This window comes from Benincasa hispida, chromosome 5, assembly GCF_027475165.1.
Source record: "Benincasa hispida cultivar pf3 chromosome 5, pf3_genome.v1.1, whole genome shotgun sequence".
NCBI lineage: Eukaryota > Viridiplantae > Streptophyta > Magnoliopsida > Cucurbitales > Cucurbitaceae > Benincasa > Benincasa hispida.
In genome coordinates this window covers 48,602,244-48,619,152 of record NC_143482.1, presented here as the reverse complement: position 1 = coordinate 48,619,152, position 16,909 = coordinate 48,602,244, and the positions used below count along the sequence as shown (strand labels likewise).

At 30.6% G+C, this 16,909-nt stretch overlaps 1 protein-coding gene across 1 annotated transcript; it reads left to right on the top strand.

The window, feature by feature from the left end:
- The first annotated feature begins 1,714 nt into the window (after positions 1 to 1,714).
- LOC120078609 (GDP-mannose 3,5-epimerase 1-like) lies at positions 1,715 to 8,461 on the top strand. The gene is made up of 5 exons (XM_039032895.2): positions 1,715 to 2,003; positions 7,349 to 7,650; positions 7,931 to 8,023; positions 8,112 to 8,241; positions 8,325 to 8,461. The coding sequence occupies exons 1-5, from the start codon at positions 1,715 to 1,717 to the stop codon at positions 8,459 to 8,461; spliced, it is 951 nt and encodes a 316-aa protein (XP_038888823.2).
- The last annotated feature ends 8,448 nt before the right edge of the window (positions 8,462 to 16,909 follow it).

Genomic DNA, 16,909 nt, shown 5'->3' with positions numbered 1-16,909 from the left:
ACCGGAATATCCACCATTTCTCCATCAACTAAATAAACATTCCAACAATACAATTAATCAATTAAATAAACATTATACATTTAAGATCTATCAACTTAATATATTCACTAAAAATTCTATATGTTCAACTATGACCTTTCATATGAACACTCTTCACAAATTACAACAATATTTCTTTTTCACATGTACATGCACAAAATAAAATCCCAACTATTGTTTTTGTATACAAAACTCAACTTTTGACAAACACAAAAGTGACAAATTGTTTAATAAATAACCTCTCAACAAAGTACATTATTATATACATTGAGTTTTGAAGTCTAAAGATCGAGAACTAAGGGCTAGGCAAACCATGTTTAAGCAAATCAACCTGCAAAATAGAATAAAGGGCGATAATATCAAATTTCAAAATATAGAAATAAGTGTTAAGATACAACAATGACAAAAAGTCGCGCACAGGGAAAAATGTACATGATTGGTTTACTTTATGCAATGGAAAAATATCATACTCCAGACTTAAAAAATATCTACAACTTAAAGTTAGGGACTTACTAGGATTTCATTCATTTTCTTTTGACCATATCTAGCCTCAGGAGGAACAATTACCTTTCGCTACAAAAAAAAAAAAAAAAAAAAAAAAAAAAAAAAAAAAGATTTGAGAAAATATAATAAAGAGGAAGAAGATTATCAACAAATCAAACATATGCTAAAATTTAAAATAGAAGAATGCACATACCTTTCACCCAACTTTCACAACTTATCTTATCTACAAGCAATAAAAAAAATAGATAATATTGGAAGCTCAATCTCATCTACAAAATTTCATTCAAAACTACGAGAAAGTAATCCAATCTTATCTACAAAATTTCATTCAAAACTACAAAATATTGGAAGTCCAATTCTTCAAAATTTCATTCACCAAAATAACTGATAAACTCCAGATAGATTACCCAAAGTGTGGTTTGATTCGAATGTCACTTCAAAACTACAACAAGGTAATCCAAATTACGAAACATTCAATAATAATGATTACAAAACGCAAATTTCAGCAACTATGTAACAATCCCAAAAGAGTTTCAAGGCCTTAATACTTATCAAAACGTCCAAACATCATTAACTTTGCTAGACAGTGGCTCTAATCCCTTGAAATCTTTGAATTGAACATCAAAAATTGAAATCAACTCAATTATTAGACTAATACTTCAATGGGTAATAAAGAACTATTAATACTAACCTCAAAACTTACCAAAACTTTGCCAAGATCAGTCTCAAACCTATTGTTGAGCAACTCAACTCCTTTCAACACTTCAAAATCAATCTCATCACCAAACATTCAAACAATCAAATCATTGCAGAAGATGCACTATAAGAATTGTGGGTTTTAATGTTGGTTGGAAAAAGTGAAATCAGATATATAATGTCGGTTTTATTTTTTAAAAAAAAACAAATCTTTAATGTCAATTTTAAACCGACATTGTAGAGGTAACTTTAATGTCGGTTTTAAAGCGACATTAAAGATCTGCTTAATTTATTTCACTTTCTGTTTTCCCCCATTTTTTTATTTCCCTCTTCACTCTCCCCCTATTTTCTTTTTCCTCTCATGCTCACAGTTCCCTCTTCAGACTCTCTTCTTTCTCACTTCTCTCTTCCAAATCCTTGTCATTCGTCCGTCGATCGTGGGTGAAGAATCTGTCGTGGTGCAAATCTGGCCTCCATGCAGGTCTGTTCGTCGAGTAACCCGCACTGCCGCACCCAGTCGCCTGGATCTGTTGCTCGTTTCGCCAAGATTTTGAAGAGATATGAGATTTCTGCTACTTGTTCAGATATACTGATATTTCTTGTCGAGCAGCGGGTTTCTTGTGGATCCGAGCCCGAATCAAAATGCTCAGAGGCCATGTCGTATTTCTTGAATGAGCCGTTCTTGGCCCAGATCTGCTGCTCGTTCCATCGTGCAACTCGCTGCTTGTTCCGTTTTGATATTTCTTGTCGTGCTACCTTCATTCGTGGGTGGATCTTGTCTATTGCATAAAAAAAAAGGGTAACAGCGAAGAAGAAAAAGGAAAGAAAAAGAAAAGAAGAAGGATGAAAGATGAAATACCATCCCGGTTACTTCGGTAAAATTGGCTTAGGTTATTGGGTAACTTTTAGTTTATGATTTTGTTTCCAAATTAGTTTTGATATTGATTGTGGCATTATTCGAAGTATTAGATTAATGTTATCAAACTTTATGTTTCTTTTTCTTCACTTTGAACTCAGTCAAGATTTTGAATGTGTTTCTTGAATTATCATTTTTTCTTGAATGTTATATATTGTTAATCTCGCTAGTTTCATTGGCTTTCTATATCATTATTAAAGTCGCTAAATGACTAGAATGCTACTTGGTTGTCTCCATGTAAATGTAGAATATGGTAAATCAAATCATTGTCGATATTTTATATATAGGATATCAGTTTTTACTCGACATGCTAGCTTTTCGCTATTTTTCTACATGGTCTCTGCTCCCAATCTTTTGATATGAGTCATCCAATTAGATTGGTAATGTTGTATCTATTGATTTTCTTATAGATACTTGCAGAAAAATGATCTAGTTTGAAGGCCTTTTTTCATAAGTTATTCCAAACACGATATTTCACTTGGGAGTAATTTTCAAAACCTAAAACTGGAATGTTGTATGATTTAAGATTGTACTCATACTTTTGTTATTGTGTTGTTGTTTCCAAGTTGTTTCTATAGTAGACACTTTGAACAAGTGGAAGAAGAAAGAGGCAAAATGGGTATTTGAGTTTGTCTACTTCAATGTTCTAGTTTAGTACTTCAAAACTCTCCTTGTAGATTTCTTCAGACATTCTTCACGTAGGGTAGTGTAGAGATTTGTGGAGTCATTTCTTGATTTTTTAGAAATAGAAATGTAATGAAGTTGTTTGCAAACATCACAAATTCTCGGCATTGAGAGAGATTTGAGATTTCGTAAGTAACTCAGCGAGTGCTTTCTAAGAAAGACTTGACTTGTATTATTGTTTCAGAACAATTTATGAACTTGAAGAAGCAACAAAATTTAATTTCGTATTAGAGAAAATCTCTTTTTCGAAATACTATAGATCTTGAAGAACATCGCTCGGAGAAGAGAAAATGTCAAAGACATCATTTTGATGTTTATGAGAAATACAAGAAGAATGGGGTATTTTCTTAACTTAGTTATGTGTAAATCCCGATCTATTGATTGATTGTTGGATGTTTAGATTTTGTTATTGCTCCATAGAACTACATGTTAGATTTGTGATATGTTTCCATCTGTTAGGCATTTTATTCATTGTTAGCTTTTCTTGAAGTAATTATAGAAAAGTCTAATTCTAAGGACACAGGTCTCGAAATTAATCTTTAGAGTTCTCATTTCTTATGTGATAGATGGTTATTAAGAGTTCTCCTTTCTTATGCTAACTACTTGTGTTTGTTGACTTTTGAAATCACTTTTTTCTGTAGATTTGGTGGTTTATTGTGACATTTGTTTCGATTGACGAAATTTTGAACTTTGCTGAGTTTTTATTTTTTGGCTTTTCTTTTCATTGATAGGAACTGAGTCCATGAATTTGGAGGTATAAGATCGAATGTCCATGTGACAACTTTTGAGATTTGAAGTCAAGTGAGTAATTAGATCTGATTTTTTGTAAATCATTGTTATTTATGTTTGAATGTCTGAAGAAACCTACAAGGAAAGTTTTTGTAAATCATTATTGTTTTTGTGACAACTTTTGAGATTTGAAGTACATTGTGAGCTAAATTTGCTTATTGATATATGTGTTCTTGAATATTCATTTTTTGGAAATTCTAATAGTTTTGTTGAGAACAAGTGGTTATGGAATATTATTGGGAGTGTGTTTGTTTGAACAGGTTCAAGATAAATTTTTGGTTTTGTTGTGGTAGCATCGTTATGCTGTTGAAAATTTTTCATCGTCTTCGTAGCTCATATCTAGGTAACCAAGCTTCTCTTCTTCAAGATCTTGAAAAAGAAGATTCTCTCATTTATTCAACGATTGAGTTTTCTTTTTTTGCAGGTGCAACAAAGAAGTAAATATTTGGTATCGCAACCTCTTTATGCTTTTTCTTGGGGAACTCTAGATCCAACACATTTACTACAAGAATTTTGCCTTGAATGTACAATTTATGCACATTTCTAATAATCACGGTTAGTTGAATATGAATTCTGATCACATTTTCACTTTTAATCCTTTATCTTAAACCTTTTTTGTTTGTAATCCTTTGAATAACAATGGTCAGACAAAGATGCCTATAACCAGACACTGCTGAAACTGGGGGGTCTGTTCAAGAAGAATTATGGAGGGATTCATACTTACCAAGTGGAAAGGAATAGTAAACTGGCTGAGAAAATTCTTGTAGCTGGTCCAATTTTGTAATAAAATGGTAAATGAAGCTCTTCAAGAATTTGGATGATATCATGAAATGATTGGCGTTGCGTGCATTTTACAAATGTAAGTGTGAAAGTTTCAAAGTTGAGAGTTTTTGTTCATAAACCGGATATCATTCTTTCTTCCATGTGTAGAAGGTTTTTTGTTCCCATTAGGCATCGATTCTTATTGCTTGCAAGTACTACTCGACCTATGATGGTTATGTTCGGGTTGATACCCTAAAGTCTCGTGTCTTGTAGTTTGTAAACAGTTTGTACGAACGCTTGTGTTGTATAATATATGATATTTACTTCACATCTTGTTTTTTGCTCAGTTGTATGTTTTATTTGCTTTACCACAAACCAATAAATATAAAATCCCTGGTTATCTGTATGTAACTTAAGCATGTATGTGGTGACATACAAGTGGATCATGTCTTGAGTGATAACCAAAATGGTCTATAGTATATGGATATAGGAGGGAAACCTTATCTTGGTAACGCTATGGATGTGGTTCGCTTTGTGAAATGGTCATAAGTGTGGTGACTTGTCACAGATGGTCTAATCCTGATCATTCGTGTAGGGGACATGCGAGCAGGGGCATCCTATACAAAGAGTTTGTATAAGACCTAATCACGAAGTATTAACATCTTGTTATATAACACCGTTCATGACAGAGACTTCAATTCACTAGGATGATCATAGGTAACATGACCTCAATCCTAAGTGAGTTCGGAACTCCTACCATTGAAGGCAGTCCTTTGATTTATATGGATGCGAGTGGCCAGGTCGCCGATTCAAACCTACCATTTTGGGGATTCATCTGATTTGGGAGCTGGGAACTCAACTACACAAGATGGAATTCACTCCTTCCCCGAAACAGGGGTAAATAGATAGATAGCTCCCTTATGGGTTGGTTCTAGGGATTAAACGATGTGGTGCCACATACCTTATCTTAGCCTGAGAGGTGTTCACACATAGTTGGACTATGTTGTATTATTCATTAGAAGAATCAGTATTACTTAAGAAGTGAGATGTAATTATAAGGGCAAAACAGTAAATTGGCCCAATTGTACTTACGAGCATTTGTGAAGGGTCATCCTATTCATGATTGGTTATATCCGATGGACACAGAAATATATTTGTGGTAAGAAGAGTTCAGCAGTTGATCTTTAGTGGAATGTCTGACAGTTAACGGATGGTGGATCTCGTGGCTAAAGAGTTTAGTCAGCTATTCACATACCGTTGGAGCTTCGAGCCACAAGTCCATTAGATCCCCTGGGTAACTTGGATAAAGTCGAGAATCGGTGCTTGGGTTAATTTGAAATATTCAAATTGCCAAGAGAGAGTTTGATTATATACGATATAATTGAACTGGTTGACTATATATGATATAATTGACTAAATGTATGAGATACATTATTTTGGAGGAAATTAGATATAAATATGATTTATATCAAGTAGAGGAGAAATTACTATAGTAGACATGTGATATCAAACTATAAGGTAAGAATATAATATGATTATATTCATTAATTATTAAATTGATTAGTTATGTGATAATTGGCCTAAAACTTCTCTCAGACGTGCGTTAGTGGGAGCAACCTCATTCAATTATGGTAACCGGTGAATAAAATGAAAATTTGTTTCATTTTGCAAAGTTCGGAAAAATTGGCATCGGTGTGAAAATATAACGGTCGCATAGTTTGAGAGCCTATACAATAGTCGTTCATCGCCTAAACGATCGCACGCCAGTACCTAAACGATCGCACGCTAGTTCCTAAACAATCGCATAGTGTGCCGTGTTTTCTAAACGATCATCTTCCATTTACTATACAATCGCTTAGTAAAACCTACACAATCGTGTAGCTTCTTCTAAATGATAAGTATTTAGCTATACGATAGCTCCTTTTCTCTCCCACTTGCTTATCGTCTACACGATTAATTATTTCTCCAACCTCTACCAAACTCACCAAAGACCACACTTTGGATTCTCACTCTAATAATAGCAAGGGCTCCTTTTTAGTGGTGTCGTCCCCGTTGCTGTTAACTTGTTCGTGATAGTTTGTGTTGTTGTCGTTCGTATAGAGATTGTGCTACTGCAGATGACTTGTTTGCTGGGCGATAGAGATCGTTAGAGGTCCTCCGCTGCATTAGAGTTCATCACTTGAAGAGTGTCTTCAACTGCTATGGGAACTCTTTCCCTTGTATTTTACTGTTCAAAGCATGCCTTTAATTAGTGTGAATTTGCATAATTGTATGTTAGAATGTATGTGTTGTATTTCAGTCACAATAAAATCGGAAAGGTCCGAATGCGCTCATGGATGCTCTTCGTTAATAGATCCTTCAGGTTAGTGTTTGGAATGGAAGTTTTACCCTACAACCTAGGTGTTGAAGTGTCACGTAGACACTTGGATATATGGTTTGTCGGTGTGAAAAGTTTATTTTGTTGTGGTAACTTTGTGATTAAGAAAGTTTTTTCTTTTTTTTATCAACTTAAGAATTAAACATGACATGTTTTAAGCCTCAGTCACTTTGGCAATGTAAACAAGTCAAAGAGCATTATTTAATTTGAAAGGTTGGATAAAAGATATGGTATGAGTTCCTATCCCATGTTTATACAATGTAACATTTATAGTTGTGCTACTTTCAATGATGAGGTAGTTAAGATAAATATGATATGTTAGTTATTTGTAAGTTTTGAGACTATATTATTTGTTTTGGTTTCTTTCTTGGACACTCGGATGTATAGTTTATGGGTGTGACATGTTTATAGTTTCGTGGTGACTTTGTGATTCTGAAAGCTTGTTTGCTTGTTTCTGCTTGTTTGATCCATTGGTCAATTTTATTTAATCCTGATATAAACTTTGGAATTCTTTTTTGTTCTGTGTTGGATTTTGGCCATTATGACTTTGTACTGATTGTGTGTATATTTTGCATATTAAGTTGTAAAGATTTTGCACATTGTTAGGCGTTTGAAGAGCAAAGAGCATTACATCATTGCTTCTAACTGGAAGAAGAATGAACACATGACAAAGGATATGTTCTGCCATGAATTCCATCTTGTTGATCTTAGAGTTATGGATATTTGCATGAAAGTGACCGAGAAAGTTGACCATGTCTTTAATTTGGCTGCTGATATGGGTGGTATGGGCTTCATCCAGTCCAATCACTCTATTATTATGTATAATAACACCATGATCAGCTTCAATATGCTTGGAGCTGCAAGAATCAATGGAGTTAAAGAAGCTAGTTTTCAAGGAAAATTTTCTCGATTCATGGTGTTTAGGCATGCTTTGAATCTTTAATGGTACAAGGTTGGTTGTTCAATGTTTTTATGCTTTAGAGTTATGCCTTATTGATGGGGGATGGGGTCAGGATGAGCTAGAAATTTTTTAAAGGGGAATATCTTGTATTCTAAATCTTTTTAATCTGAGATTATTCCCTCCTTTGTTGTTGGTTTTGTCCCTACCAATGAGAAAGGAAGTACCCAACAGATAATTTGATCTTCTATCATGTGAGGGCAAGTTTTTCTATGCTTCTAGTGTTTACATCTACCCTGAATTTAAGCAATTGGAAACTAATGTGAGCTTGAAAAAGTTAGATGCTTGGCTTGCTGAGGTTCATATTTACTTTGTGTTAATGATTTAGAAAGAAAACAACTGTTAGATATGTGCTTATTAAAACCGTGTTGACGTTTGTCTCGTAGCCCCAAGATGCTTATGGTTTAGAGAAGCTTGCTACAGAGGAGATGTGCAAACATTATACTAAGGATTTCGGTAATGAGTGCCGAATTGGGAGGTTCAACAACATTTATGGTCCATTTGGAATATGGAAAGGTAGATCCAAATGCAAGAAATGGTTATGTTATCTCTAGAAAATTCATAATGTAAGATCTAATGCTATTAGTTCATTCATATAGGTAGAAGGGAAAAGGCTCATGCTACATTCTGCAGAAAGGCCCTCACTTCTGTAGATAAGTTTGAGATGTGGGGAGATGGTCTTCAAACAAGATCTTTCACTTTCATTGATGAATGTGTAGAAGGTGTCCTGAGGTAAGAAAGCTCAATTGCTGTAAATTCCATGTTTAAAAAATTTGTTCTTTCTTAGATTTGGTATAATCTTAAGCACCTCAAGAGTGTTCAAAAGTGGAAAGAGTTTGAGACATTTGGAGATACCCTTCAAGGACTTTGGGATTAGTTGGGGTGGGCTATGAACATAATGCAAAGGGAAAATAATTAGTATTTATTTTGGGTTGTGAGCAATATATTTTATATAAACTTTGAAAGGTTGGAATTGTATATTAAGTTTGTGAAGATGTGCAACATTGAAGAATAGATGACAGATTTTCCTGATGTGCAACATTCTTTAATATGTTTTTATAAGTTCTTATTATATGTTGTTTGCCCATTTTTCTCTGCTTGCAGGATATCATGCTTTTGATTTGGATCAAATCTGTGGTGGATGGTGGAGAGAACATAACGAAGGAACAATTGAAAGACTAATTGGAAAACACTATATAAGGAATTGCAGCCTTAGAAAGAGATGGACAATAGTTGAGAATTGGTGTTAATTGTCTTGTTAAATGAAATTTGTTAAGATTTTTGTTTTTTTTTTTATTTTTTATTTCTTCAATTCTCTTGAAATTGTTAAGAAATTTGGTATATGATTATTCATTATTTTAAAAATTATTTGGGAAGTAAATTATTGATACCGTCAATTTTCAGATAGTTTTTCATTATTGCAAAAGATTTATGAGATTTTTTCAAAGGAAAATAATTAAGTTTATACTATTCATCATCATGTAGAAAGGAATTGCAGCCTTAATTGAAAAAGGTTTTTTTTTCTCTCCTAATTGATATAGGGTTGAACTTTTATATAGTGGAATTATTTTAAGGTTATTTGATATTTTTATAATTTTATTTTAAAAAATTAAATTTATAATTATGTTTCTAAATTTAAAAGTATAATTGAACTTTAAAATAATTAGAATTAAATGTTTGTAAATCTAATTGTATTCCAATCTGATGGATTATATACAGTTTATCATTTACTACCAAAGTAGAAGCACTAGGAGACAAATATATGCAAACAATTTTTTTTATATCAACTCTCTTCAACTCAACATACATAAGACATCATAAGTACACACAGAAAACCAAAATACATGAGAAAAAATTGTGTTCAATAAAAAAAGATATATAACGTAATTGTGGGGTTTTGGAATACATACTAGATGAAGCAATTAGTTGCATATGAGAAAACAAGTCGGATGGAGATTGGGCGGCTAAAACAAAATGCTGAATCAATTATATATATCAGGAAACTGGTGAATTGAAAACCATAATGTGAAAAAAGGAAAAGAACTTGCTTCATTGAAATGGGGCTTGTGGGCAATTATTGACGAGGAGTTTGTTCAGGACAGCATCAGAAAGTCGACTCTATATAGTCCTGTTAATGAAGAACACATCGATAAGGTCACAAATGCATAGAGAATGAGATAATATTTCAAAATTTATAACCATACCTTGAGAACTAGAGTGGTTAAATACTACAACTGATATAGAAAAAATCTAGTTACGGCTATTCAGTTGTCTTATATATAAAATTAAGTCAAACAACAATTAGGTTATAGGTACATGAAATCACATATAGAGTAATATTTTCAACTTTGTTTTCGGTTTCTCTTTTCATTGACCATGAATCTTGAGGTATAAGATCGAATGTCCATGTGACAACTTTTGAGATTTGAAGTCAAGTGAGTAATTAGTTATGAGTTTTTGTAAATCATTGTTGTTTATGCTTGAATGTCTGAAGAAACCTACAAGGAGAGTTTTTGTAAATCATTGTTGTTTTTGTGACAACTTTTGTGATTTGAAGTACATTGTGAGCTAAATTTGCTTATTGATATATGTGTTCTTGAATAGTCGTTTTTTGGGAATTCTGATACTTCTGTTGAGAACAATTGGTTGTGGAATATTATTAAGAGTGTGTTTCTTTGAACAGGTTCAAGGTAAATTTTTGGTTTTGTTGTTGTAGCATCGTTATGCTGCTGAAAATTTTCTATCGTCTTCGTAGTTCGTATCTAGGTACCCAAGCTTCTCTTCTTCAATATTTTAAAAAAAAAAATTCTCCCATTTATTCAACTATTGAGTGTTCTTATTTTGCAAGTGCAACAAAGGAGTAAATATTTGGTATCACAACCTCTTTATGCTTTTTCTTAGGGAACTCTAGATCCAACACATTAATTACAAGAATTTTTTCTTGAATGTACCATTTATGCACATTCCCAATTGTCACACCCAACCCCGAGCCTACCTCCTGAGCCAGAGGGGAAGCGTGAAGGATCGCAGATATCTCAAGAAGACTATATAAAAGGAATTGGTTGTTCTTGCTTTTGGGACAATTTCTTGGATGTTTGGAAGCTCAGACAACTCAAATATTTTTGTGCTCAAACTAATATTCATCGAACGGGGCTAAGAATGGTTTGGTTTATCTCACTTATCTTGCTTTGTGTAAGTAACTTCAACCCTTCAATAGATACTTCGAGTGATTTTGCATTTTTAGTTTTTATGATTTTATTTATTAGATTTGTTGTTACGTTAGGGTTCAAAACATTAGAATAAGAGATTCAAATCACAGTAAAAAAATATCCTTGGCCATTTAAAGATTATTATTGTTAAGTTTTTAATGTAATCAGCTTATATATTATTGTTTTCATTTAGTTCACCTTTACTTTCTTGTAATCAATCAATTGTAATATAAAAAGTAGGTACATTCCCAAAAAATTAGTTAATAATATTGTATGGACGCTTATTTTTAATTTTTATTTTTTTCTATAATTTTGATTATAGAGTAGTAAACATGGTCTTAGTTTAATTAGCTTCTTAGTATATACAATCAAAGTCGAACTAACCAAATTTCATCTCGCTAAATTAAAATATATTGTTCTGACCTATTTTTTTCTGTATCTATGCTTCTTTATTTTAAAAAAAATAATTATAGATAATAATTTTGTTAATAACTTAATAAGATAATTGATCACAAATTGAAAGATAAAATTTAAAAAGATAAATATGAAACTAAAATATGGAAGTCAAACTAGAGTCCCTAAGACCACTTGAATTAATTTTTTATTTATTAAAAAAGACTATTTGAATTAAAAAGATATAATTTCAATAGCTATCATAATTTTAGTTTTAAACTTAAAACAAAGATTCTGCAAAAAAGATTTTATTCGGATTTAGGATTTATCTCTCCTGTTTGTTTGGTTTTTTTTTTTTTTTAATTTCCTCATCTCTATTAAAACCTCCTACAGTCACAAATTTTTCATTCATCCAAGTAACTAAAAGTTCTCTGTAAAATTGCAGCGTAATTTGGACAAATTTTAAATCTTTCTAATGAATATTGAAAAAAGTACTATTCAAAGCAATTACCAATGGCAACCAAATATTGGACTCTCTCTCCGTCCGCCATCTCCTTCTCCACTTAAATCACTTCCTTCTCCTCCGCCACTTGAATCTCATCCTTCTCCTCCGTCACTTAAATATCCACTACCACTCACACCTATGTCACTTTCAACACCGAAAACTCCAAACGAATCCGAGGCGATCCCTCAACACAACAATGAAATTTCAAACCACACCCAACAACCAATGGAGATAATTGAACCACAACCAAGACCGAGACGACGTAGAACGAGAGCAGACATGACAAGAATCGAGCCACCGTATCCATGGTCAACAGACCAACAAGCAGTAATCCACGAACTCAAGTATCTTCAATCAAACAACATAATCACAATCAAGGGGGGAGTAAAATGCAAAAAATGCGAGCAAAAGTATGAGATAGAATATGACCTAATGCAAAAGTTCAATGAAATAGCAAGATTTATCGAATACGAAAAAGATAATATGCATGATAGAGCTCCAAAACGTTGGACAAACCCTATTTTGCCAAATTGCAATTTGTGCAATAAAGAAAAATGTGTGGAGCCACTCATATCTCAAGAAGATTATACTAAAATCAATTGGTGGTTCTTGCTCTTGGGAAAACTTCTTGGATGTTTGAAGCTTAAACAACTCAAATATTTTTGTGCTCAAACAAATATTCATCGAACCGGGGCCAAGAATCGTCTTCTTTATCTCACTTATCTTGTTTTGTGTTACCAACTTCAACCCTCCAATGAACTCTTCAAGATTGGTTGAAGAAAAATTATATTTTACAGTTTCTTTTCTTTTTTTAATTTTATTTTATTTTCTTAGACGGGGATCATCGACAATATTTGTCGGGTCAACAACATGTACGGGTAGGGGATTCAGATTTTGGTTCGGGGAATGTCCTCGACTATTTTAAGATTTTTATTTCAATTTTTTTTATTATGTTGTTCAGACTATTTTTGTTATGGATATGAGAGTTTGGTTTTTATTTGAGAATGTGTGTTAATTTCATGGTCTGTTTTTTTTTGCTTCTTTTACATTTCTTCGTTATTTTACTGAAACAGAAAATTATTGAATGTGTCTTCCAATTTCATCATTCTCTTGACTTTGTTAAGAAATTCAATGTATGATTTTTCATTATTTTAAGAATCATTTGATAGAAAATAAATTATTGATACCAACAGTTTTCATATATTTTTCATGATTTTTAAAAAAACATTAAGTTTTATATTTTATATGTTGTTCATCATCATGTACAAAAGAATTGCGAGCTTAATTGATATAGAGATTTTTATTTTTCAAAAATTAGTTTTAGAATTATCGTTTTAGACCTAAGATGATATTTGAGAATCAAATTTTAAATGTACAATTAAACTTTAAAATATTTAAGTAATAATTAAAGTAAAAAAATTATAAATAGATCTAATTGTAACTTAAATTTTGATAAGGAAATATTATGCTTTGCAGTTTTCTTATATAAATATATATATAAGATAGACGATATTTGTCATTTTTCGATAATATGTAGGATAAGGGATTCAAATTTTAAACAGAGTACGAATTTGATTTTTAGTTAAGAATTGGTGTGAATTGTTTGTTAATATTTGGTTTTTTTTTAATTTCTTCAATTTACTTGAAATTGTTAAGAAATTAAGTATATGATTATTCATTGTTTTAAAAATTATTTGAGGAGAAAATAAACTATTGATACTGTCAATTTTCAGATAGTTTTTCTTTATTGCAAAAGATTCATGAGGTTTTTTTTTTTAAAGAAAAAAAATAAATATATACGGTTCATCACCATGTAAAAAGGAATTGCAACCTAAATTGATAAAAGTTTTTTTTTTCTCTGCTAATTGATATAGGGTTAACTTTTATATAATGGACTTATTATAAGATTATTTCGTATTTTTATAATTTTCTTTTAAAAAATTAAATATATAATTATGTTTTTAAAATTTAAAAGTGTAATTGAACTTTAAAATAATTAGAATTAAATGTTTGTAAATGATAAATCTAGTTGTAAATTAAATGTTTAGATAATGAAAATAAAATAAAATCTGGATTTAAACCATCATATTATTTTTTATAGTAATTTTAAATACATTATCTCACTTGGCTATCTATTTAATTTAAAATTACGTGAGGTTAGGAATTTTTGGATTATGTATATTATATTATTGTTGTAATTTTAATTATTGTTTCGGTTTGGGTATGAGTTTGATTTTTATTTGAGAATTTATGTTGGTTGTCTTATGGAATTTGAAATTTGCTAAGATTTTTTTTACGTGTGTTTATTATTATACCGAAAAGTAAATTACTCTTTAAAAAGATTTTCATGATCTAATTCTTAAATCATCAATTATATTAATTGCATTGCATTTGATTGATTCACATTTAATTTTTAACGAATATTTTTGTGTAGTAGTTGAAGTTTGACCAATTGATTCATATGTCTTATCTAAAGATACATCAATAAAAGTTATAGAGGAAACAAGAAGGAATAAATTCACAAATTACACTCGATATGGAGAGATTGAGAGTTGGTAAAAAAGTCATGATGGGCCCTTGTATTATATATGATATATTATTTGCAATTTTATATTTATCGACCAATAGTGTCACTCATTTTTCTTTGGAAAATAAAAAAACAATAATTTCATATCTTTTTGAATGTATTCAACATATGGTACTCTTGCATTATACATTGTGTATTTTGTTTCCTTTTAATCTTTCAATAATGGTACATTTTTAATGTATACAGCGTATGTGATCTACATATATTGTACATAGTTATTTACGTTTTTTATATGTATTATCATTTTCATATTGTTTTTTAACATATTCAACTTACAAAAATGAAGCTTCAAACTTTTTCTATGTTTTTTTTCCTTTAGGTTGGTATGTTGCTATAAAAAATGCAGTTTTAAATGTGTTAATTATCTTTTGATGTGATATAATTTTGTTAGGGTTTAGGTTTTGTAGATTTGATTTGGTTGATTTAGTGATTTTGACAAGCGAAAAAAGTTACTTTGTCCCTCTTAAAATCACTCTCAAACATACCTTTATTTCATTACAATTTTAAATTTTTGGACTTTTGATTCAATTAAATCTTGATTTTATCCTTTTGATTGAAAAGAGATCATCACAAGAAAATGGTATAAAATTTTCATATGCCTGAAAATTTGTAGATGTACGGAAATATATGTGTCTGATGTATATTTAGATAATTATAAAAAGATGGGTGAATATCAAATTGCTTAACACATGTCAAACATAATGTTTTAGCATAACAAATAACATGTAGCACAAGAAATAATAAGAAGATGAGACACGAGAGTTGGTAACCTAGTTCGGTGCAAAATTACCAACATTTGAGGGGTATTTTGCCCTGTGGAAATTTAACTTCACTAATTGAAATAGTTTAGCAATTACAACGCAATGGTTATTTGTTGGACATGCCTAACATTGACTCATGAATAACCAACTCGTAATTTTTACTAAGACTTCTCTGAGTATAAGATTCGTTCACTTCCACTAATGTTATACTATTAACATAAGTTTGAGATTCCTTCAAATGAAATCACATAGACTCCCCTTAAATAAAATCTTACTTAACTTCTATTCAAGGAGAATGAGAGAGATGAGAAAAAACTTAAGGTCTCCCTTAAATACAACAAAATACTTCAATATTCTGCTTGAAAACACCTTTTACTCACACAAGCAAGGTTTAAATAGTTGCCTACAACAAACTCTTCACATCCGAATTATAGAGTAAGAATTTCATCATACACGAAATTGAGTGCAGCCATGTAAATACAAAAACATCATTTTTACACACCAGAATACTGTCGTCGATAACCTTAATACTTGTTTGACCTAAAATACAAGCCCACAACTCCACATATATCAAGATACTTTTCAGAAAAGTTTCTAAAAGAAAATAAACTTCCGAGAACGACGAAAAATGAAAATGACACTAAAAATCTGCACCAAACAAGGAAATATATTTTCCAGATCAAAACTTCTTAACCAAACACAAGATGCTTGACCTACAAAAGAACATTTTGCTTGAAAAAGTTATTATAGCAAACCTAACACTGTTGTAACAAGCTAAGTTTATTTGAAGAACAATTTGTAAGGATGTTTGATAATATTTATATAGTCATGCTTGTTTTAAGAATTTTTGAATGAGAATGTCTTGACGTAATGTATTCTTCTATTCTTTTATTTTAAGATAATTTATATATTAAATTGATATATCGTTTTAGTGTTTTTAATAATTTAGTTGTTATGGTTATGAATTCGGTTTAAAATAAGTTAACATTTTTTTTTTTTGTTGTTGTTGTAAAACAAGATAGTTTATCTTGTTCTAAATTTTGTATAAAAGATATGACATTAAATATTAATTTTTTTTATTTAAAATACTGAAAAATTATTTTAAAAGAAAACAATTATATGATGATAGTAGTTGTATTTAGTTGACTATGTTTGTACAATTTCAAATAGAAAAAACTTGAGACACGATATATTATATGATGGTTTTTTTTATTGGATAATGAGTAATAGAAAGGTAAAATAAATAAATAATTACTTTGAATTTCAATTGAAAATATTGTGAATTATATATTATGTCATTTTAAAAATAAAGTTTATTTATATGTAAATGGAAATAAATCTAATTAATTGTATATAGTTATTTATTACTAAACAAATATATTGATTTATTTTTATTATAAAATATAAATAAAGAAGAGATATATATATAACAAAAAAAAAAGAAACGACATAACAATGAAAACTTTTAACATGGAAGATCTCGAAAGTCTATTTTCTAAAAGAACATCTAAAACCGATCTTAAGATGTTGTTCTGAGTATGTCTTAAGATGTCGGGACATGTTACATTATTGTCAAATAAACAAAGTGATCTAAATGTTCTTCCAAGAATATCTTGGATTCCCACCCTCAGAACATCCTTGAAGAAATAATTTCTTTCATTACAACTTTAAACTTTTGTTTTTTTTTTTTTTTCAATTGTAGAAACAGCCCTGCAAACTCCTCATTTTT

What these genes read in the sequence shown, in the direction of transcription:
- LOC120078609 (XM_039032895.2), top strand. Translation starts at nt 1,715, where the DNA reads ATGCAGGTCTGTTCGTCGAGTAACCCGCACTGCCGCACCCAGTCGCCT. An exon ending in TTGTCGTGCTACCTTCATTC is followed by an intron (nt 2,004 to 7,348) that starts GTGGGTGGATCT and finishes TTGCATATTAAG; the next exon opens with TTGTAAAGATTTTGCACATT. An exon ending in TCCATTTGGAATATGGAAAG is followed by an intron (nt 8,242 to 8,324) that starts GTAGATCCAAAT and finishes TCATTCATATAG; the next exon opens with GTAGAAGGGAAAAGGCTCAT.